This window comes from Bos mutus, chromosome 10 (assembly GCF_027580195.1).
Source record: "Bos mutus isolate GX-2022 chromosome 10, NWIPB_WYAK_1.1, whole genome shotgun sequence".
Taxonomy (NCBI): Eukaryota; Metazoa; Chordata; class Mammalia; order Artiodactyla; family Bovidae; genus Bos; species Bos mutus.
Genome location: NC_091626.1, coordinates 60,306,468 through 60,326,048, shown reverse-complemented (window position 1 = coordinate 60,326,048; position 19,581 = coordinate 60,306,468). Strand labels below are relative to the sequence as shown.

The following is a 19,581-nucleotide window of genomic DNA, read 5'->3' as shown; positions in this document are numbered from 1 at the left end:
CAAATTGAGAAATTTTCATGTTTCCCTTGGGAAACATTTGAATAGTCTTATTGAAAAGCAGAGGTGTAGAGGTGATCTCTCTTTGCTATGCTGTGCACAATTGATTTGGTTCCTATGATGATGCCTGTCTGTGTCCCAGCACTGAAGTTATGCCATCTTCTCAATTGATGAGAATGGATACTGCTGACAGTAATAATAGCAACAGGAATAATGTCTCACTTTTGTTTGCCGTGTGGCTGAACCTGGCTATTATCATGAATCTCTAAAGTCTCAGGTCAAATACTACTATTTACTGTAATATTTTCTGTTTTCTCCATACAAAATTGATGCTCTTTGGGTTTTCCAAAATGCTTGTTTTTTGTGTGTTCCATTACATGTGAAAAGTTTTCTCGTAAAAGTTGCAGAAAATGTACATAATTCCATAGCTCCAGAGGGAGTAGTTTGAGAAGCATGGTGCTAAATAATAACCGACCACAGCTCTCACTGAGTGCCTGCCTAGTAAGGCATCAGATGGTGCTCTGTGAGGAGGAATTTCTGCAACCTGGAATAAAGGGAGATTTGGGGAGCACCACTCAGGCAGCAATCACTTTATTAGTTGTATCTTATTATAACAAAAAGTTGTTGGGGCCTCCCTGGAGGTTCAGTGATTAAGACTCCATGCTTCCAATACAGGGGACACAGATTCGATCCTTTGTCGGGCAACCTAAGACCTTGCATGTCACATCACAAAAATAAAAAAGAAACCATTTCTTCTGACTGGGCCTTTGGAATTAGTTCCAAGCTCAAGTTACACGTTACACTCTTTTGTTTATTGCAGGTAGAAAAATACCTCCTAGATAGCTGAAAAGATGAAATGATAATTGAGATATATTTAGTGTTCTAGGAACTAAATATGTTCCATGTAAACATAGCTTGGAGTAACCACTGATTGCATCTTAATTTTGGACACTGATTAGCATTCAAAACCAAGAATAAATTAATCAAAGACAAAACTGCACATGTCATTAAGAGTAAACCATTCTTCCTTAAAGGCACTTTTCCCAAGTTACTGATCTTCTTCCTTGGGGAGAAGTCAGAATCCTTCCATCACATGCTCAGTTCAACTCAAGTCAACCCCTGGCATGTAGGTGCAATGGGGAGTTCCTGTGCAGCGTCCCATGACAGGCATGGGGGCTTTTCCCACAGGAAGATGTTAATGTCTGTCTGCAACGGCATGTTTCCTTAACTTTCTCTGAGCTGATAGACTTCAGGGACATAGACTGACATGCACACAGTTAGGTGTTGTGTTGAACGGCCTTGCAGCACACAGAGCTCATTTGATGTGCTCTTTTGTCAGCCCAATGAGCCGCTGCTTCCGCCACCACTCTTTGGTGGTGGCCCTAGGAAAGCCCCAAGTGAAACTGCAATGTTAGGGCGTATCTCGTGAGACAATTACTTTTTCAAATTGTTTATGCTTTGGAGAAGTATTTCAGAGAACTCATGCTTCCTGACGAATTTCTAGACTAGAAAGAAACAGGAGAAATTATTTTTAATATTGTATATTATTTAACCCAATATATCCAAAATATTATCATCTCAAGATGTATTAAAATTATTAATGGGATATTTTACATTTTTAATACTAAATCTTTGAAATATTGTACTTTACAGTTAAAGCACGCTCCAGTTTAAACCAGCCACATTTCAAGTGCCCAAAAGTCACATGTGGCCGATGGTCACTGTTTTGAACAGCACAGGTCTAAACCTTCTTCTCTTACTTAGACCTCTCCTTTCCTAAATTTCCTGGGATCTGAAGTGGCCAGTATAATATACAAATTCCATTTAAAGTCCTGTTCCTAATTTCTTCCCCTGGTGATTAAACAAATCACTGCTTGATTAACATAGTCATAAGGCCTGCTCTTCATCTACTCTTCAGAGGAGAAACAGTTTTTTGTCCTATTACAGAAGTAACATGCTTATTGGGTTGATCAGAAAATACATTTAAGCAAGAGGAGAAAAATTTGAGTACTCCATAATTCCACTGTCCAGAGATAACTACACACCCTGTTTTAGTGGCCATTCTGAAAGATTTCATATGTATATCTTTACCCAGAAATGAGATTGTATGGTGCACATTGTTATAATTATTGTCATCTATAACTTCAGTTTAAGTGATCTCTAACATAATGGATATTATTGTGTTGTTTAGTTGCTAAGTTGTGTCTGACTTTTTTGTGACCCCATGGACAGTAGCCACCGCTGGGGTCCTCTGTCCATGGGATTTCCCAGGTAAGAATCCTGGAGTGTGTTGCCGTTCCTGTCTTCAGGGAATCTTCTCAACCCAGAGATCGAACCCGTTTCTCTTTTTGGTAGGCAGATTCCTCACTACTGAAGCCATGGATGTTATATCTCAGTTTATTTAACCAGTCAGCCCAGAGGTTATCAGAAATGAGGACTTGGTCTAGACAAGAAATGAATATTATCTGGATATACCTTAAGTAGTCTTACCACTCAGGAAGGACATGAGTGCATTTGTGATTAAATGAGGGATGGGTGAATTGTGTTAAGTGGAGGAATCTTTAGGATTAGATATTTCTGCAAATGGAGTGAAGGATGCCAGCATGTGCAGAGTGGCCATGGTGTGTGTGTTTTGAATGTGTCAACTCTCCGGTAGTCACTCCAGAGTGAGAATAGTCACATGAGGCTATGGTGTGTTGCTCAGACTACCACTCCCACTTCAGCTTCTAGGCACTCATTCTCCTAGCTGCTAACAAAACACAGATAAATTCTTCTCCAGGAAGGAATTGCCTTAGTTGAGGGACTCAACCGTGATCAAGGTCATGCCCACTTCCCTGGGAGACCTCTTGGCCAATGACTGATTGATGAGGGCAAGAGGGATAATAATTGCCTGCCTCCTTACCCCACACTGAGATAACTCCTCAGGCCTCTCCCAGTTCCAGAGCTCTTTGTGGAAGCTGCAGAGGCCTCTGTGGGGACTGCCTTGCCACTTTCGTGCCTTGGCCCAATCCTGCTCTCTTCACGCCCCCCCCCCCACAGGTGTATCTCTCAAGAGCATCTTCTTCCAATAACGCAGTTAACGTGCACATCTCTAGTTTACTGTTTCTCAGGGAACCTAGTCTGTGACAGACACTTAAAATTTTATTGATCTGACAAAGAGTTTGTGTATATTTTATAGAAACAACTCAACTATTCTAATTGTAATAGTTACAGATTTCTCCACAATTCAGGTGTTACTAGAAATGTCACATTTCCCTTCTAAGTGAGATCTGGCTTGGATTTCTTGCTTGAGAAGGCAACTAAAAATGTTCTGTATCTCTCCTTCTCTATGGCTCTTTCCAGGCTTCCCTGTTGGCTCAGACAGTAAAGAATCCACCCTTCAATGTGGGAGACCTAGGTTTAATCGCTGGGTTGGGAAGATCCCCTGGAAGAAGGCATGGTAGCCCATTCCAATATTCTTGCCTGGAGAATCTCATGAATAGAGGAGCCTGGCGGCTACAGTCCATGCGGTCACAATGAGTCGGACACCCCTGAAGCTACTTAGCATGCATGCATGGCTCTTTCCTTACCATTTGGGCTGTACCAAGATCCCAGGTCTCTGGTCTGACAAAAAGTTGACAGGGGGGTGGGGACCCCCTGCCCAGGCCTTAGCAGTCTTCCCTTGAGGGACCCCTTGCCCTGTGCTGGCCTGGGCCCTTCCATGCTCTACTCTGTACTCATGTGGCTCCACAGCTCCCCACGTTGAGGAAAAATGCTCTACAACCTAGTTCCTTCCTAGAAATTCCAGGCTTTATTCAGTCATTTCCTTATTCATGATGAGCAGATTTTATTCTTTAAACAGCAACAGTTGGTTGTCAGCCAGTTGGAAGCAGCCTCAGGAAAGTGGCCGAGCCTTAAGTGAGTTGGCTAACTTTCACGTTTCCCCTGAAGAGGCAACAATTATAAATATCTCTACCCAAGAAGCAGAGGTGTGGAAGTGGCCTCCGGTTCCTGTGCTGGGAATAACGGGGTGGTTCAATTTTTATGGGGATTCCTACATTTTTTCCTCTTTTAGAAATTCCCCAGACGTCACTGATGACAGATGGATCAGACATGGTGTGATTCAGTCATTGTTGTGGGTTGAATTGTTTCTCCCCAAAATATCTGTGGAAGACCTAACTCCAGTACCTCAGAACTGGGGTTCTTGTGACCAAGTTTAGAAAAATAGCATCTTTACAGATGTAATTGGTTAAGATGAAGTCCTATGGGAGTAGAGTAGACCCTTAATCCAATAAGACATGTGTCTTTTTAAGAAGAGGTGAAACACAGAAGCACAGACACAGGAGGGAGAATGCCATGCATAGAGGCAGGCAGAGACTAAGTTGCAGCTGTAAGCCAAGGAGCTCCCAGAGCTTCCAGCAAGTAACCAGAAGCCAGGAAGAGGCGAGGAAGGATACTTCCTACAGGTTTCAGAGGAAGCACAGCTCCGCTGACATCTTCATTTTAGACTTCTAGCCTCCAGAGTCAGAAGACAATTTCTGTTTTCTATTTCTCAAAAGACATCATAAAAATATGAAAAGCAAGTCACAGGGGAGACAGGTACAGTACTTAAAAGTGACTGAGAAGTAGTGTTCAATGTGTGTATGTATGTACAAGAGAAAGAAATGACACAATAATGTATTTTTTTTTAATTTAAAAGAATTTTATAGAAGAAAGCTGCATGATTAATTACACACAAAATTGCTACACCTCAATTATCAATGACAGGAATGCAAATTAACATGATAATTTACTATTTTAAAATCACTATATTAGTATCTAGGGCTGCCATAACAAGGAACTACAGACCACAGGTCTTAAATACTGGAAACTTATTTCTGCACAGATCTGGAGTTAGGAGTCCAAATCCAGATGTTGGCAGTGTTGACTTCTAAGGGACTCTCTCCTTGGCTTGCAAGTGACCATCATCTTCATATTGTCTTCCCTCTGTGCGTGTCTGTTCTAATCTAATCTCTTCTTCTTTTTTTTTTTTTTTTTCTATTCTCTTTTTATAAGGATACCAGTCACATCAGATTATGGCCCCCTCTAATGACCTCATTTTGGAGAAGGAAATGGCAACCCACTCCAGTATTCTTGCCTAGAGAATCCCAGGGATGGGGGAGCCTGGTGGGCTGCCATCTATGGGGTCGCACAGGGTTGGACACGACTGAAGTGACTTAGCAGCAGCAATGACCTCATTTAACCTTAAATACCTCTTTAAACCGGCCATTTTGGATGATAAAGAAGGCTAAGCGCCAAAGAACTGATGCTTTCAAATTGTGGTGTAGGAGAAGACTCTTGAGAGTCCCTTGGACAACAAGGATGTCAAACCAATCAATTTTAAAGGAAATCAACCCTGAATATTCATTGGAAGGACTGTTGCTGAAGCTAAACCTGCAATCCTTTGGCCACCTGAGCCAACTCATTGGAAAAGACCCTGATGCTGGGCAAGATTGAAGGCAAAAGGAGAAGAGGGCAGCAGAGGATGAGATGGTTAGATAGCATCGCCAACTCAATGGACATGAATTTGAGCGAACTCCGGGAGATAGTGAAGGACAGTGGAGCCTGGCGTGCTGCAGTCTATGGGTTTGCAAAGAATTGGACACGATTGAGATACTGAACAACAACAGCTTTAAAAGATCTTGTCCCTAAATATAGTCACATTCTGAGCCACTACAGGTTAGGATGTCACATTGTGAATTTTGGGAGGGCACAATTCAGCCCACAACACTCACCAGATTAGCAATATTTTAAAATCTGAGGCGTCCCTGGTGGCTCAGTGGTAAACAACCCACTTGTCAGTGGAGGGACGCGGGTTCAGTCCCATATATTGAGGATCGCATATGCCGTGGAGCAACTAAGCCCCTGCACCACAACTATCAAGCCTGCGCTCTAGGTCTTAGGAACCACCACTTCTACTGAAGCGGGAGTGCCCTAGAGCCGGTGAGCCACAGCAGAACAAGCCACTGTAACGAGAAGCCTGTGCGCCATGGCTAGACAGTAGGCCCTGCTCACCACAACCAGAGAAAAGCCCACACAGCAACAAAGACCCAGCACAGCCAAAAATAAATAAAATTATTAAAAAACATCTGATCATACTACATGTAGTTGAGGATGGGAGCAATAGCAAATCTTATATACTGCTGTGAGGAAAGTGATTTCACATTAAAACTGAAGGCGCAAATACACTAGAGATGTACTCTAGAAAATCTTTGCACAGGTGACTGAGAAGACCTGTATACCTGAGCTCATACAAGCTGTGGAAAAACTGGAAACAATCCGAGCATCCATCAGCAAGAGAATGAAGCATGTTTACACAATGGAATGCTGTACATCAGTAAGAATGAATGCACTAGAGCTCTACATGGGCACGTACATGAATCTTACAATGTAGAATGAAAAAAAAGCAAATTGTGAAGAATGTTTAGAATTATCATTTTTATAAAAAATGGAAAAAATTTTTAGGGAGAAATATGTATATGTGTTATTATTTAGTCTCTAAGTCTTCTGACTCTTCTTGACCCCATGGTCTATAGTGCATCAGGCCCTTCTGTCCATGGGATTCTCCAGGCAAGAATACTAGAGCAGGTTGCTATTTCCTTCTCCAGGGTATCCTCCCAGCCCAGGGACTGAACTCAGGTCTCCTGCATTGGTAGGCAGACTCTTTACCACTGAGCCAACAGAGAAGCCTACATGTGTATATGCAATAAAACTAATATTTAAAGAGGAGGGGAGGGACTTCTGTGGCAGCCCAGTGGCTAAGATGCCTCGCTCAATGCAGGGGGCCCAGGTTCAATCCCTGGTCGGGGAACTAGATCTCACATGCTGCAATGCAGATCGAAGATCTTCCTGCACGCCTGCAACTAACACCTGGCACAGCCAAATAAACAAACAAAATAAAGGGGTGGGGGAGAGAGAGGGAGAGAAATGAGAGAACAACAACCCCAAATTCAAGATAATACTTAAATCTGGGGAAGAAACAAGAATGTGGTTAAGAAGTGTTACCTTGGGAGCTTCAACTGTTTTCAAAATAGTTTTTTTTTTTTTAAGCTGGTTGGTGGGTAAAGAGGTGTTCACTATATTATGCTTTGGTCTTTACATACATGAAAAGCATTTTTTTCTAAAACCTAGAAAAGAAAAATTGAAGAAAATGTGAATGGAATCTAGAAACCCCAGACAAAGAACAAAAATAAGTCTTCAACAGGAATGTTACTTCTGGTCAGCATTAAAGTAGTGATAGGAAAGAGAATGAAATACTTAAAAATTTGGTTGCTATTTGCAGAGAAAAGACAGATAAATCAGTGACTGACTACCTAGGATCAAGCGTTTCACTGGGGATCAAGACTAAAGAGTTTATTTTCTAGACAGCCCATAAGGAAGTATAAGCTGCTATGCATTAATTAACTGTGTTCACCAATTTTAGTAAGTCATATCAAGTACTTGATTTAATATGAAAGTATCATAATCACTATCATAATGTAAATGTACATACATGGTTAAAATTTTAAAAGACTATTTGACTTACAGAGATGGAAATAACATTAATGACACTGTACATAACTTGGATTAAGCAGTAATTAAGACAAGCGCCACCGGAAAAAACACACAACTACCCCAGGAAAGAATATACTAACTTAGAGTGGAAATGAAAAGTTAATACTACAATGAGGATCCATTGTATAGCACAGGGAACTATATTCAATATCTTGTAATAACTTTTAATGGAAAATAATTGAAAAAGAATATATATATATATCTGATTACTTTTCTGTACACCTGAAACTAACACAACATTATAAAACAATACTTCAATTGAGAAAAAATAAAGTTATCCCCAGCCTTCTCACGGGGGCTTCTTTCACACCTTGTTCTTCCCATTTTGGGGTCATAGGTAGTGTCAATTAGTGACTTCACTCAGGGTTCTTAGCTAATTGCATGTCTTTTCCATTTTCACCATGTCAGGCGTTAGCTGACAATAGATTCTCTGGGTCTTTATTATGTGGATCACCGCAAATCCTATTTTGGAACCAAGGTATGGTATAAATACAGAGAATCAGTACACTTCCCAAGAAGACAAGGATTCTGTCTGCAAGTGGTATAACTAGTGATTTCCTACTTAGGACAATTGCATGTTTTAATCTTTTAGGTGCTGGTATCATCAATAAGCGGAGAAGGCAATGGCACCCCACTCCAGTACTCTTGCCTGGAAAATCCCATGGATGGAGGAGCCTGGAAGGCTGCAGTCCATGGGGTCGCTGAGGGTCGGACACGACTGAGCGACTTTCCTTTCACTTTTCACTTTCATGCATTGGAGAAGGAAATGGCAACCCACTCCAGTGTTCTTGCCTGGAGAATCCCAGGGACGGCTGCTGCCTATGGGGTCGCACAGAGTCGGACACGACTGAAATGACTTAGCAATCATCAATAAGGTGTGTAGTTTCAATGCAAGGCCTTGGGATAAGGCTTTCTTTTCCTTTTGTCTACCTACCTAGAGAGGAGATGGGTTCAGGAAAAGCAGCTTTGAGGGTGGCACTATACTGAAGTGGTTAAAGCACACAGGGAATGAGCTGAAGTGATCTGAATTTGAGTCCCAGCGCCACTCTTACCAGATGGCAGATTTTGGACAATTGTTTACTCTCTACAAGCTGCAGTTTCTAAATCCCTACCTTCTTTAGAGGGTTGTTTAGGGATTAAATAAGACCCCAGTATGTAGTGAGTATCCAGTAAACATTAATATCATTAATGGTATAGTTTCTTTAACAATTTCAGAGCCTGAATAAAAGATGATGGTGAACCTTTTGTATTTATTTGTTGTTGCTGTTCAGTCACTCAGTTGTGTCTGACTTTTTGTGACCCCAAGGACTGCAGCACACCAGGCTCCCCTGTCCACTATTTCCTGGAGCTTGCTCAAATTCATGTCCATTGAGTTGGTGATGCCATCCAACCATCTCATCCTCTGTCGTCCCTTTCTCCTCCTGCCTTCAATCGTTCCAGCATCAGGGCCTTTTCTAAACGAGTCAGTTCTTCACATGAGGTGGCCAAAGTATTGGAACTTCAGCTTCAGCATCAGTCCTTCCAATGAATATTCAGGATTGATTTCCTTTAGGATTGACTGGATAGATCTCCTTGCAGTCCCAGGGACTTTCAAGAGTCTTCTCTAACACCACAGTTTGAAGGCATCAGTTCTTTGGTGCTTAGTCTTTTTTTTGGTCCAGCTCTCACATCCATACATGACCACTGGAAAAACGATAGCTTTGACTATACGGACCTCTGCAGGCAAAGTAATGTCTCTTCTTTTAATATACTGCTTAGGTTGGTCATAGTTTTTCTTCCAAGAAGTAAGCATCTTTTAGTTTTCTGCAGTGATTTTGGAGCCCAGGAAAATAAAGTTTGTCACTGTTTCCATTGTTTCCCCATCTATTTGCCATGAAGCGATGGGACTGGATGCCATGATCTTTGCATTCTGAATGTTGAGTTTTAAGTCAGCTTTTTCACTCTCCTCTTTCATCTTCATCAAGAAGCTCTTTAATTCCTCTTTGCTTTCTGCCATAAGACACAAAATAATGAAATAATGGTGTTATCAGAGTTTCCGCTGGGGGGAGGAGGTTTTCACTTTCTACTATTGTGATTTAAGAATCAGGAAGGATACCAGGCCTCTAACTCTGGACTCAGCCTATAGCTATTGGTTTAGATGAATGAATAACTGAAGTGTATCCCAGTGTAAGTAATTTAATTGTCCTGTATCTTAGTTCTCTTCTGTAGAATATTAATCTATGGAAAACTAATTGTTTTAGAAAACCCTCTGTATAGAGATTGTGTTTATAGGTGTGCTTATGTTTTTCCATGAACATGGCTATACTGGTAGCATAATTTCTCAAATCTCATGTCCTGCTTTTAGTGGATTTACTCGATGACAGAAGTTCTGTGCGTTCATGTCACAAAGACCTTCAGGAGAGGAAAAGCCATTTTCACTGAGGTCTCATTGGAAGTGAGCTGGCTCCTGGGCATATCATGCAAGTGTGCTATGCTTAGAGAAGGCCATTCACCCAAGAATTTGCAGACTGGCCTGAAGAATCAGTAGGAAATGATCCAGTCAGAGACCTCTGGGAATTCTTCTGCTTGCAAGTTTGACTTCAGCAGGTATGGTTACTACTCCCTGGCTGCATATTGATTCACACTTGCCCTCTCAAAAAACAGAACAACAGTGATCACTTTTAAAAGAAAATATTAACTATTCACTTATGGAAAACATTCACTTTCCTTACCTTTAAAAATTTGGAAATAATGGTACTTAATCCAAAGCAAAGATAATGGAAAATACTTAGGAGACCAAGTTGCTTTAAGAATGAACGTTCTGGATGTTAAGTGCAATACAAAACATGCACACAATCTCTGACACATAGTGAACTCAGTGAATGAAACTGAACTGAGTGGATGAATGGAAGGAGAAAGGAAAGAGAAGGAAGAAATTAGCAAAACGCTAGAATTTACAATACCTGAGCTGTGATTCATAATTTGACTGATAGCCTCAGTTTCTTTTATCGTAAACAGAAGCAATGTCCACTGCATTGGTTTGTTGTGAGAAAGAAATTGAACAAAGCAGAGAGAGATGTGGTTAAAAGCACATGACAGTCATAAGACCGGATCAGGCTAAATACAACACAATATAATTCATCAAATATTGACTGAGCACTTTTTATTTCCCCGGCATTGTATGTCCAGGCACTGAAAGTGGAGGAGATGAATAAGACAGCCAGGCTTGTCCCTTAGAGAGGTCTGCTTTGGGATGGAGGCTGACCCAGGTTCTAGACAGTAGCCCTTTTCTTTATTTTACATATACTGATAGTAGGTCCCGCAGATTCCTCTCTGGTCATCTTACCACAGTCCTTGCCCTCAAGAAATTCCTAGTTTAGTAGGGAAGACAAACTTGTCAACCAAAAATTGCACAGCAGCCTGCTGAATGCAGCAGTGGTGGTGCCTAGAATGCACAAGAAGGGAATAAGGAGACATGGAGAACTGTAGTGAAGGAGGCGAGTAAAGGATTCTGAACAGGTGGATGTCTGGCTGAAGTAAAACAAAAGGAGTTCTTTATAGAGGGAAAAAAAAAAAAAGGCAGAGAAGGGCATTTCAGATTACAGGAAGTGTCACGTGCAAAAGCAAACCGACAGGAAATTGCTAGTTCCAGCTTCTGCCATTAATTAGTTCTGTTGAACCCTTTACAGGATTTCATCAAGTCCCACTGGACTTCCAGTTTTCTCATCTTAGAAAATGAAGGTTGGGAGGGAGGTATAGGTCGAGAGGCAACGTGGATTTTTTTGTTAGGTGCTTGAGTAGAGAGAAAAGGGCAGCTTTGAATTATCATGTCATGTTTAGGGCATGAGCCAAAACCCCATTATTTGTGACAATCAAGATGATAGGCAGGGACTTTCCTAGTGATCCAGTGGCTAAGATTGCATTCCCAGTGCTTGCGACCCGAGGTTCCAACCCTGATCAGGGAACTAGATCCCACATGCCGAAACCAAGACAAACAAATAAATATTTAAGTTGATAGAGCCGGTAGACATTCAGAGATTTTTGCATACTTTAATTCACCCACTCCACCAACATATATGGCATTGACTGAGGCAGTCAATGATACTCTTTAAGAAGGCCAAGGTTTAGCAGAGGGAGACAGACGCATAAATAAGTACACGAGTACCATGGGAACTATACTGGTCTACAGACTGCAGGTTCATGGGGGCAGTAAAACAGAAGCTACTAGTGTGTGTTGTTCACATGTGGGGTTGGGGGTGAGGAGAGGGGGACAGGATTTAGCTCCCAGCTAAAAAGAACTTCTTGCTTCCTTATCCTTCACCTTTTCCGAGAAGCCGCCGGCATTTTCAGCCGCCAATTCTTCCTGGCAGGCCGACCCAGGCGTTCTCCCTCTACCGGCAAACTTTCGCAGGCCCATGTGAGCGGTTCCCTGCATGCAGAGCGGATGCAGGCCCCAGGGCTGAGCAGAAGGGGGCTGGCCTTCGCCACAGCTTCGCTCCCACGGGAGCCCCAGCAGCTCTGGCGAGAAGGGGCCGCCGGAAGGGCGAGCCGGCCGGCGCCTCCAAGGGTTGGATTCCTGGCCAGCTGGGCGGGACTCAGGCTGCAATATAAGGGGGAGCGCCCCTGTCCCGGCTACAGTGCTGAAACTGGAGCGTCAGCAGGCACTAGAAGGCAACTTGAAACTTACGAACCAGAGGGATTGAAAAAGAGGCAAAGGTCTGATTTCTACATCTTTGTTTAATTAGTACCAATGAATGGAAGGCGGGTGGCTTTGTGGGCGCGAGCGAGCTCGCCGGGACTGGCAGGGGATCGTTGGCGCGCTGATACCCCGAGGGCTCTGGATGGGTGTTCAGCCACTCTCGAGAGGCCCGAGGAGCCCAAACTCATTCGCTTCTCTCCTCCCGCAGGAGCGCTTCTTCCCGCCACTCCCAGCCCCAGCCTCTGAGGATGCGGCTCCTCGGGAAACTGCGCGCCTCGGCGGCGAGCAGCGCGCCTCTGGAGCCTGCCTTCTCCAATGTGCTCACCCCGAACCGCATCCCCGAGTTCTTCATCCCGCCGCGGCTGCCCACCCCCTATGCCCCCGAGTCCTCCCCACCGGCCGCCGCGCTGCCCCGGAGGTGCGCTGCTGAGCCAGACCTTTGGCTTCGAGGAGCCGACGACGGCGCCGGGCGTACGGACTGGGACCCGCGCTCGCAGGCCGCACTCTCGCTGCCGCACCTGCCCCGGGCGCTCACTGCCTACGGCTTCTGCGCGCTGCTTGAGAGCCCGCACACCCGCCGCAAGGAGTCACTCTTCCTCGGGAGCCCGAGCTCCGCCGCGCTCCCGCCCGCGCCCCGTCCCCGGGCCCACACCTACGGGGGTGGCGGCGGAGACGCCCCCCTCGCTCCCGGGGCGAGATCCCCCATTGCGACCCCCGCAGCCCGCGGTGGCCCCAGCCCGTCCCTAGACACGCTCGCCCCGCCGCCCCGCTGCCGCCGCCTCCTACGCGCCCCAGAAGGGCTGCTGCGCCGAGCGTTGCGGGCCGGGAGGAGCCAAGGCCTGGCCCGCGCCCGCTCCGTCTCCAGCGGGGACGGGGAAGATGAGGACGAGGACGAAAGCCGTGCCAGCCCCGGGTCCCCAACGCAGGCCCCAGTCACATCCCTTTCGCCGCATCGCGACCCGCGTCCCGAGCGCCTGGAAGCCGAGGGCACCGTAACTCTGGGCCGCGCCGGGGGCGCCCTGCGTCTGGCCGCCGAATACAATCGGGCCAGCGGGCGCCTCCGTGTCCGGTTGCTCCGTGCTGAGGGCCCGGCCGGAGGGGCCGCCGAGCCCCGCGCCCCAGTCGGCTGCCGGATCAGCTTCGTCCTGAAGCCGCGGGGCGCCGTAGTCCGGCGCAGCCGCAGGGCCGTCTTGGAGCAGGACTTGTGCTTGGACGGGCTCTCGGAGGACGAGGTGCGCCGCCTGGCCGTGCGCGTCAAGGCCGAGAACCGGGGCCGCGGGCTGCAGCGGGGCCGCCTGCTGGGCCAGGGCGAACTGCTGCTGGGCCCCCTCCTGCTCCTCTGAGGGCGCGCTCTGCCGCGGGGCCTCTCGGACACTGATAGCCACTGATATTGTACAAAATAAATGTTATTTATTTATTTTTCTAATCATGTTCTTGCTTTGTTGCCGTTTTAATTCAATGTCCGGATTTGCCATCGTTTATTGGTAGGGAAGGATAAAATTATGACTCCCTCCTCTATTCAAAACACTCAATCCTTTTTTCCAGGCCTTTTTTTTTTTTTAACATAAGAGATTGGCTTGTGGCTGGACGAAAGGAAAAACAACGACACTTCATCTGCGTTGTTTTGTCATTCCTAATTTATTAATATAGCAATACCAAACGACTTACGGGTTTTTTAAAAAATGGTATTCCTTCAGCATCATGCCCAAGGCCAGGATGGACATAGGCAGCTTTCCATGTTTGGTGTGGTGCGGGTTCATGTTCTCATTCGTGCACACACACCTCAGGGTGGGAACCTTCTGTCACATGAATACCTTGGTGAGAAAAGAATTCCTTTTCCATGAAGAAAGAACAGGATCTTTTTGAAAGTGGAGTCGTTAATAATGGCTGAGGAAAAAGCAAAGAGAGGAAGCAAAGGAACTTCCAGTGGATGGTATGTGGGCAGTAGATACTCCTGGCCTCCCCTTCTGCCTTCTCCAGAAGGAGCCCTGGGAAATACAAGCTATTTCAGAAGGGAATTCATTCTTGTCTCTGTAAACAAGGTGATATTTTGCTTTGTGGCTTTATTTCTGCCTAACTATATGTAAGGTGCTCTGTCATTTCAGTCCTGTCTGACTCTTTGAGACCCCATGGACTGTTGCCCACCAGGTTCCTCTGTCCATAGAATTTTCCAGGAAAGAATACTGGAATGGGTTGCCATTTCCTACTCTAGGGGATCTTGCCAGCCCAGGGATCAAGTGTCTCTTGCAAACAGATTCTTTACTGTTGAGCCACTGGGAAAGCCCTGTACATAGTAATTAATCCTATTGGATTTCCCAGACAAGTTGAAATGTAAACTGCTAGTTTTTTGAAAACAAGGTTCTAAGAGAGGGTTTCTTAATCCAATTTATTTTCATTTGTTTATTCAACAAATAGACCTGAGTCCACTGGAAACTGATTATACCCAAGAAGGTATGCCCTTGACTATAGGTATCTATGGTGTGATGGAGAGCAAGAGGAGGTTAGAGAGTGGTCTAGATTTCAGTCTTTTATCTGGTGCTTGTCACTTGTCTGTACTATGACAAATCAGTTCACCTCCTGGAAATCAGTGAAAGGAGGAGTTACCTACCTCACCAGGTTGTGTGACGATATGCCTTAACATCCAAATAACCCTTAAATACACCTGAAATATGCTAGCATCCCTGAAAAGACTTGAACTGTACTAGTGAACAGGTGCTCAATGATGTTCCATAAAATGAACTCCTTCATTTATTCTCCTTTCTTTCTAATTGTTTCTCCTCCATCCTGGAGTGGAAGCTAGCAGAATGAATGGCCACCTGAGACTGAGGATTTAGGGCAGCCCAGGTGGGGTTATAGAACTGTTCAGCATCCCCGTGGTGAATTTCCCCAGAAACAGTAGTTTGCACTCATGCTTCATCAAAATGCACTTCAACATTGTTATTAGCAAAATGAAGTTCTAGGTACCAATTTGGTTAGAATAAATAGATAAAAATCCTGGATTTTAAGCATAATTTCAAAGTTGACAAATTAGCCGTTAGAAATCAGCTAATCAAATGACTTCTGAAACTGATAATGTACCGCAGAAGTGACAGGTCCAAAGCCAGTGACTAGCTGGGCTCAGACAAGAGCCAAGGTGTCCTGACTTCTGCAGAGGACTGACCTACCCTTTGTTTTTTCCTTCAACAATTAGATGTTGAGTTCTTACTCTGAATAAGAATGGTACCAAGGTCAGGGGACAAAGCTATAAACAAGATAAAGTTCCTGTTCCCCCAAGAGTTAATTTTTGTAAGGGTACCAAACGAAAGCCAAATTTTGTTGTTATAGTTGCGGTGACTATCATAAAGACAATAAATTATGGAGGGTGATAGAGATCCTGTGGGTTGGGGAGGTGGCAAGTGGGATGTTCTCTGGGACAGAGTGGTCAGAAAAGTCTCCATAAGATCTGAGGAAGGAATCATCCACAAGAGAAATCTGACCTATCCAAATAACCGCTTAATATGGACATATGACTCATCAATACCTCCAAATCAGAATTCTCGATTTTCTCCTCCCAAATCTCTTCCTCCCCTGGTTTTCCTTATTTCACTAAATGGCACGATCCTTCTTTCTTTTACTCAGACCAGAAACCTGGAATCAGCTTTAACTTCTCTCTCACACACCCTCCACTTTTCTTAGATGTAAATGTCACCTCCTTAGAGCATCCTCCATTGGCCATCGTATTTTTAAAAAGCATCATTGTCGCTGGCACTGCTTTATTCTTTTCCATAGCACTTAGCACTACTTTACATTATATTATAGACTTATTAATTTTTGTTTATTTTCTTTTCAACTAGAATGCATGCTTTATAAAGACAGATTTGTTTATTTATTCAGTGCTCTATTTCCAGTGCCTAGAAAAGAGTCTGACATATAGTAGATATTCAACAAGTATTGATTGAGTGTTGAATGAATAGAGGAAGAGATTAAATAAATAGAGGAGAGTGCTTACTCCTTGAAAGGAAACTTATGACCAACCTGGATAGCATATTTAAAAGCAGAGACATTACTTTGCCAACAAAGGTCCATCTAGTCAAGGCTATGGTTTTTCCAGTAGTCATGTATGGATGTGAGAATTGGACGGTGAAAAAAGCTGAGTGCCAAAAAATTGATGCTTTTGAACTGTGGTGTTGGAGAAGACTCTTGAGAGTCCCTTGGACTGCAAGGAGATCCAACCAGTCCATCCTAAAGATCAGTCCTGGGTGTTCATTGGAGGGACTGATGTTGAAGCTGAAACTCCAATACTTTGGCTACCTCATGGGAAGAGTTGACTCACTGGAAAAGACTCTGATGCTGGGAGGGATTGGGGGCAGGAAGAGAAGGGGACGACAGAGGATGAGATGGCTGGATGGCATCACTGACTCGATGCACATGGGTTTGGGTGGACTCCTGGAGTTGGTGATGGACAGGGAGGCCTGGTGCGCTGTGATTCATGGGGTCTCAAAGAGTCGGACGCGACTGAGCAACTGAACTGAACTGAACTGAGAGGACCTAGGACCAAGTACTGAGACAGTCCAACATTTGGAAATGTAGAGGAGGAAATGTCAGTGTAGGGGACAGAGAAGCAGCAGCCAATGAGGTAGGGGAGAGGCCAGGGTAGCACAGAGTCCTGGAAGGCAAGATAGGAATGTATTCCAATAAGAAGAGGGTATTCAACTCATTTACATCCTGCTGGAAAGTCTAGATAAATGAAAACAGAGAAATGCCTATTGACATTGGGAAGATGAAGATCAGTGGCGAACTTGACAGGAGCAAGTCTAGTAAAATAGTGACATTTGGAACCAAACTAGAATGGATTAAAACATGAGTGGAAGGAGAGAGTGCACAGACAAAGTTTTGGATGAGGAAAGGAGAGAAAAAGAGCTGTAGCAGGAAGAGAATACAGAGTCAAAGGATAATCATTGCTTAAAAAAACTTTTTAAAAGATTTTTTTCATGTGGACCATTTTTAAAGTCTTTATTGAATTTGTTACAATATTGCTTCTGTCTTATATGTTTTGGTTTTTTGGCCTGAAGGCATGTGGGATCTTAGCTCCCTGACCAGGAGTTGAACCTGCATCCCCTGCATTGGAAGATGAAGTCTTAACCACTGGACCACCAGGGAAGTCCCACATTTTGTTTTAATCTGAAAGAATCCAGCACATGTTTGGAATTCCCAGGATGGAGGGAGGTATTGATAATGAAGAGAAAGAAAACCGGCAATAATTATGGAAGTACAGTCTTATAAAAGCAAGAGAGGGTCCAGAACACCAGTGGGTAGAAACAGGGTAAAGAACACACATTCCTGGTGCAGCTCTTGTTCCACAGCTCCATTCTGCCATCCATGCATCATTCCATCCTGGGGCAGCTCACAGTTGTAGTCTGAGGATGCTGGGACTACCCTCTGATTTCTCATCAGAGACCAGGCTAGCGAGAAGGCCTTGTTTCTACAAACATTTCCATAAGACTAAGAATGAATTTCCCTGGAAAACCCCAGTGAACTTCTCCACGTGTTTTATTGGCACAAATTGAATCCATCGCTGAGTATGAGGTCAGTGTCTACTGAGGCCCATGCTTCTTCCTATTAGGAAATAAGACGGGAAATGATGTGGAGTATTAAAATAAGCCAAAAGCCTGATGCTGGAAAGACTTCGCTTCAAATCTTGGCTCTGCTGCCAACTAATTGTTTGATCTTGGGGCACATGTTTAACTTCTTTGAATTGAGGTTTTTGTCTTTTCTAAAATACTGAGTGTGAAGACATGTGTGTGTGCTCAGTTGCTCAGTCGTGTCCAGCTCTTTTGTGACCCCATGGACTGTAGCCTGCCAGGCTCCTCTGTCCATGGCATTTTCCAGGCAAGAATACTGGAGTGGGTTACCATTTCCTCCTCTAGGGGATCTTCCTGACCCAGGGATCGAACCCTCGTCCCCTGGATCTACTGTGTGAAGGTGGCCAGGGTTAAAATAGAGAATTCCATTTCATCCCAGGAAGTTTTGCATTAACAGAGGGAGGGGCCCTTCTGTTTTTGAATATATTGTGAACACCCTTCTTCAGCGCTTACTGACGAGTATAATTTTGCTGAATGGTTTCATGTTCACCTGTGGTTCTAGTCTTAAGTCTGTACAAAGGGCAGGCTGCTGGGAACCTGTCTGGGTGGCTGCACTAAGTGACATAAACACAGAGAATTGAATCTTTCCATTCCACTGGTTGTGCCCTTCAGACTCCATCTGCCGTGTTCCCAAGAGAGGAACAACAGCTCCGCTGGTGTGTCCTAAAATCCAGCCATTACCACGAGGAGGTTTCATCGTTTGCGAACAGCAAGTGCTTGATAAATATCCCCGGTGATCAGACACTGTTTGTCCTGATATAGAAAATCCAAACTTTATTTTACTTGGTAAAAAGAATAGGATTTATTTTGCAGATTGCTAACACTTTTTAAAAAAGAAGCAGTGTCTCCTGTCTTCACCTGTCAGGCTGCTGCTACTGCTGCTAAGTCACTTCAGTCATGTCCGACTCTGTGCGACCCATAGATGGCAGCCCACCAGGCTCCCCTGTCCCTGGGATTCTCCAGGCAAGAACACTGGAGTGGGTTGCCATTTCCTCCTCCAATGCATGAAAGTGAAAAGTGAAAGTGAAGTCGCTCAGTCGTGTCGGACTTTTCTTGACCCCGTGGATGGCAGCCCACCAGGCTCCTCCATCCATGGGATTTTCCAGGCAAGAGTACTGGAGTGGGGTGCCATCGCCTTCTCCAGTCTGTCAGGCAACAGTGCCTCGTTTGTCAGAACTGCCCTCACAATGCTCAGGATCCTTCTCTCTTCCTCCTCCTGGTCACTGTGGCAGGAGCCACCCTCTTTCCTCTGCTTAGGCTGCTCTGCATTGCCTCTTCACCATCATCAAGCTTTTAATTTTTATTTTGAAATACTTTCAGATTTACAGAACAGTTGCAAAAACGGCACTAAAAATTCCCATATACCTTTCACCCACCCAAATTCTCCATGTGATAACATTTTCCACATTTTTATCATGACCATTGTTTATTTACAATCTACTCTTGGTACCCATCTGTCTTTCTTTTCCTGAAAGATTTCCGAATAAGTTGTGTACATGTGCCATTTTGCCCCTCAAAGCCATTGTAAGGGCATAATATGCTGAAAGCAAGAAGGCCCTGCTCACCCCTCTGTGTACAGACAAAGCCATTGTAAGGGCATAATATGCTGAAAGCAAGAGGGCCCTGCTCACCCCTCTGTGTACAGAACACCTGCTCTACTTTTTTTTTTTTTTTGGCCATGTCCCACAGCGTGTGGGATCATAGTTCCCAAAC

The 19,581-nt window shown here is 44.5% G+C and overlaps 1 protein-coding gene across 1 annotated transcript; it reads left to right on the top strand.

Moving 5' to 3' along the window:
- Positions 1-12,111: 12,111 nt before the first annotated feature.
- On the top strand, positions 12,112-13,646 carry LOC138989525 (C2 calcium-dependent domain-containing protein 4A). The gene is made up of 2 exons (XM_070378525.1): positions 12,112-12,264; positions 12,456-13,646. Exon 2 carries the CDS (start codon positions 12,496-12,498, stop codon positions 13,588-13,590), a length of 1,095 nt encoding a protein of 364 aa, XP_070234626.1. The 5' UTR covers positions 12,112-12,264; positions 12,456-12,495; the 3' UTR covers positions 13,591-13,646.
- The last annotated feature ends 5,935 nt before the right edge of the window (positions 13,647-19,581 follow it).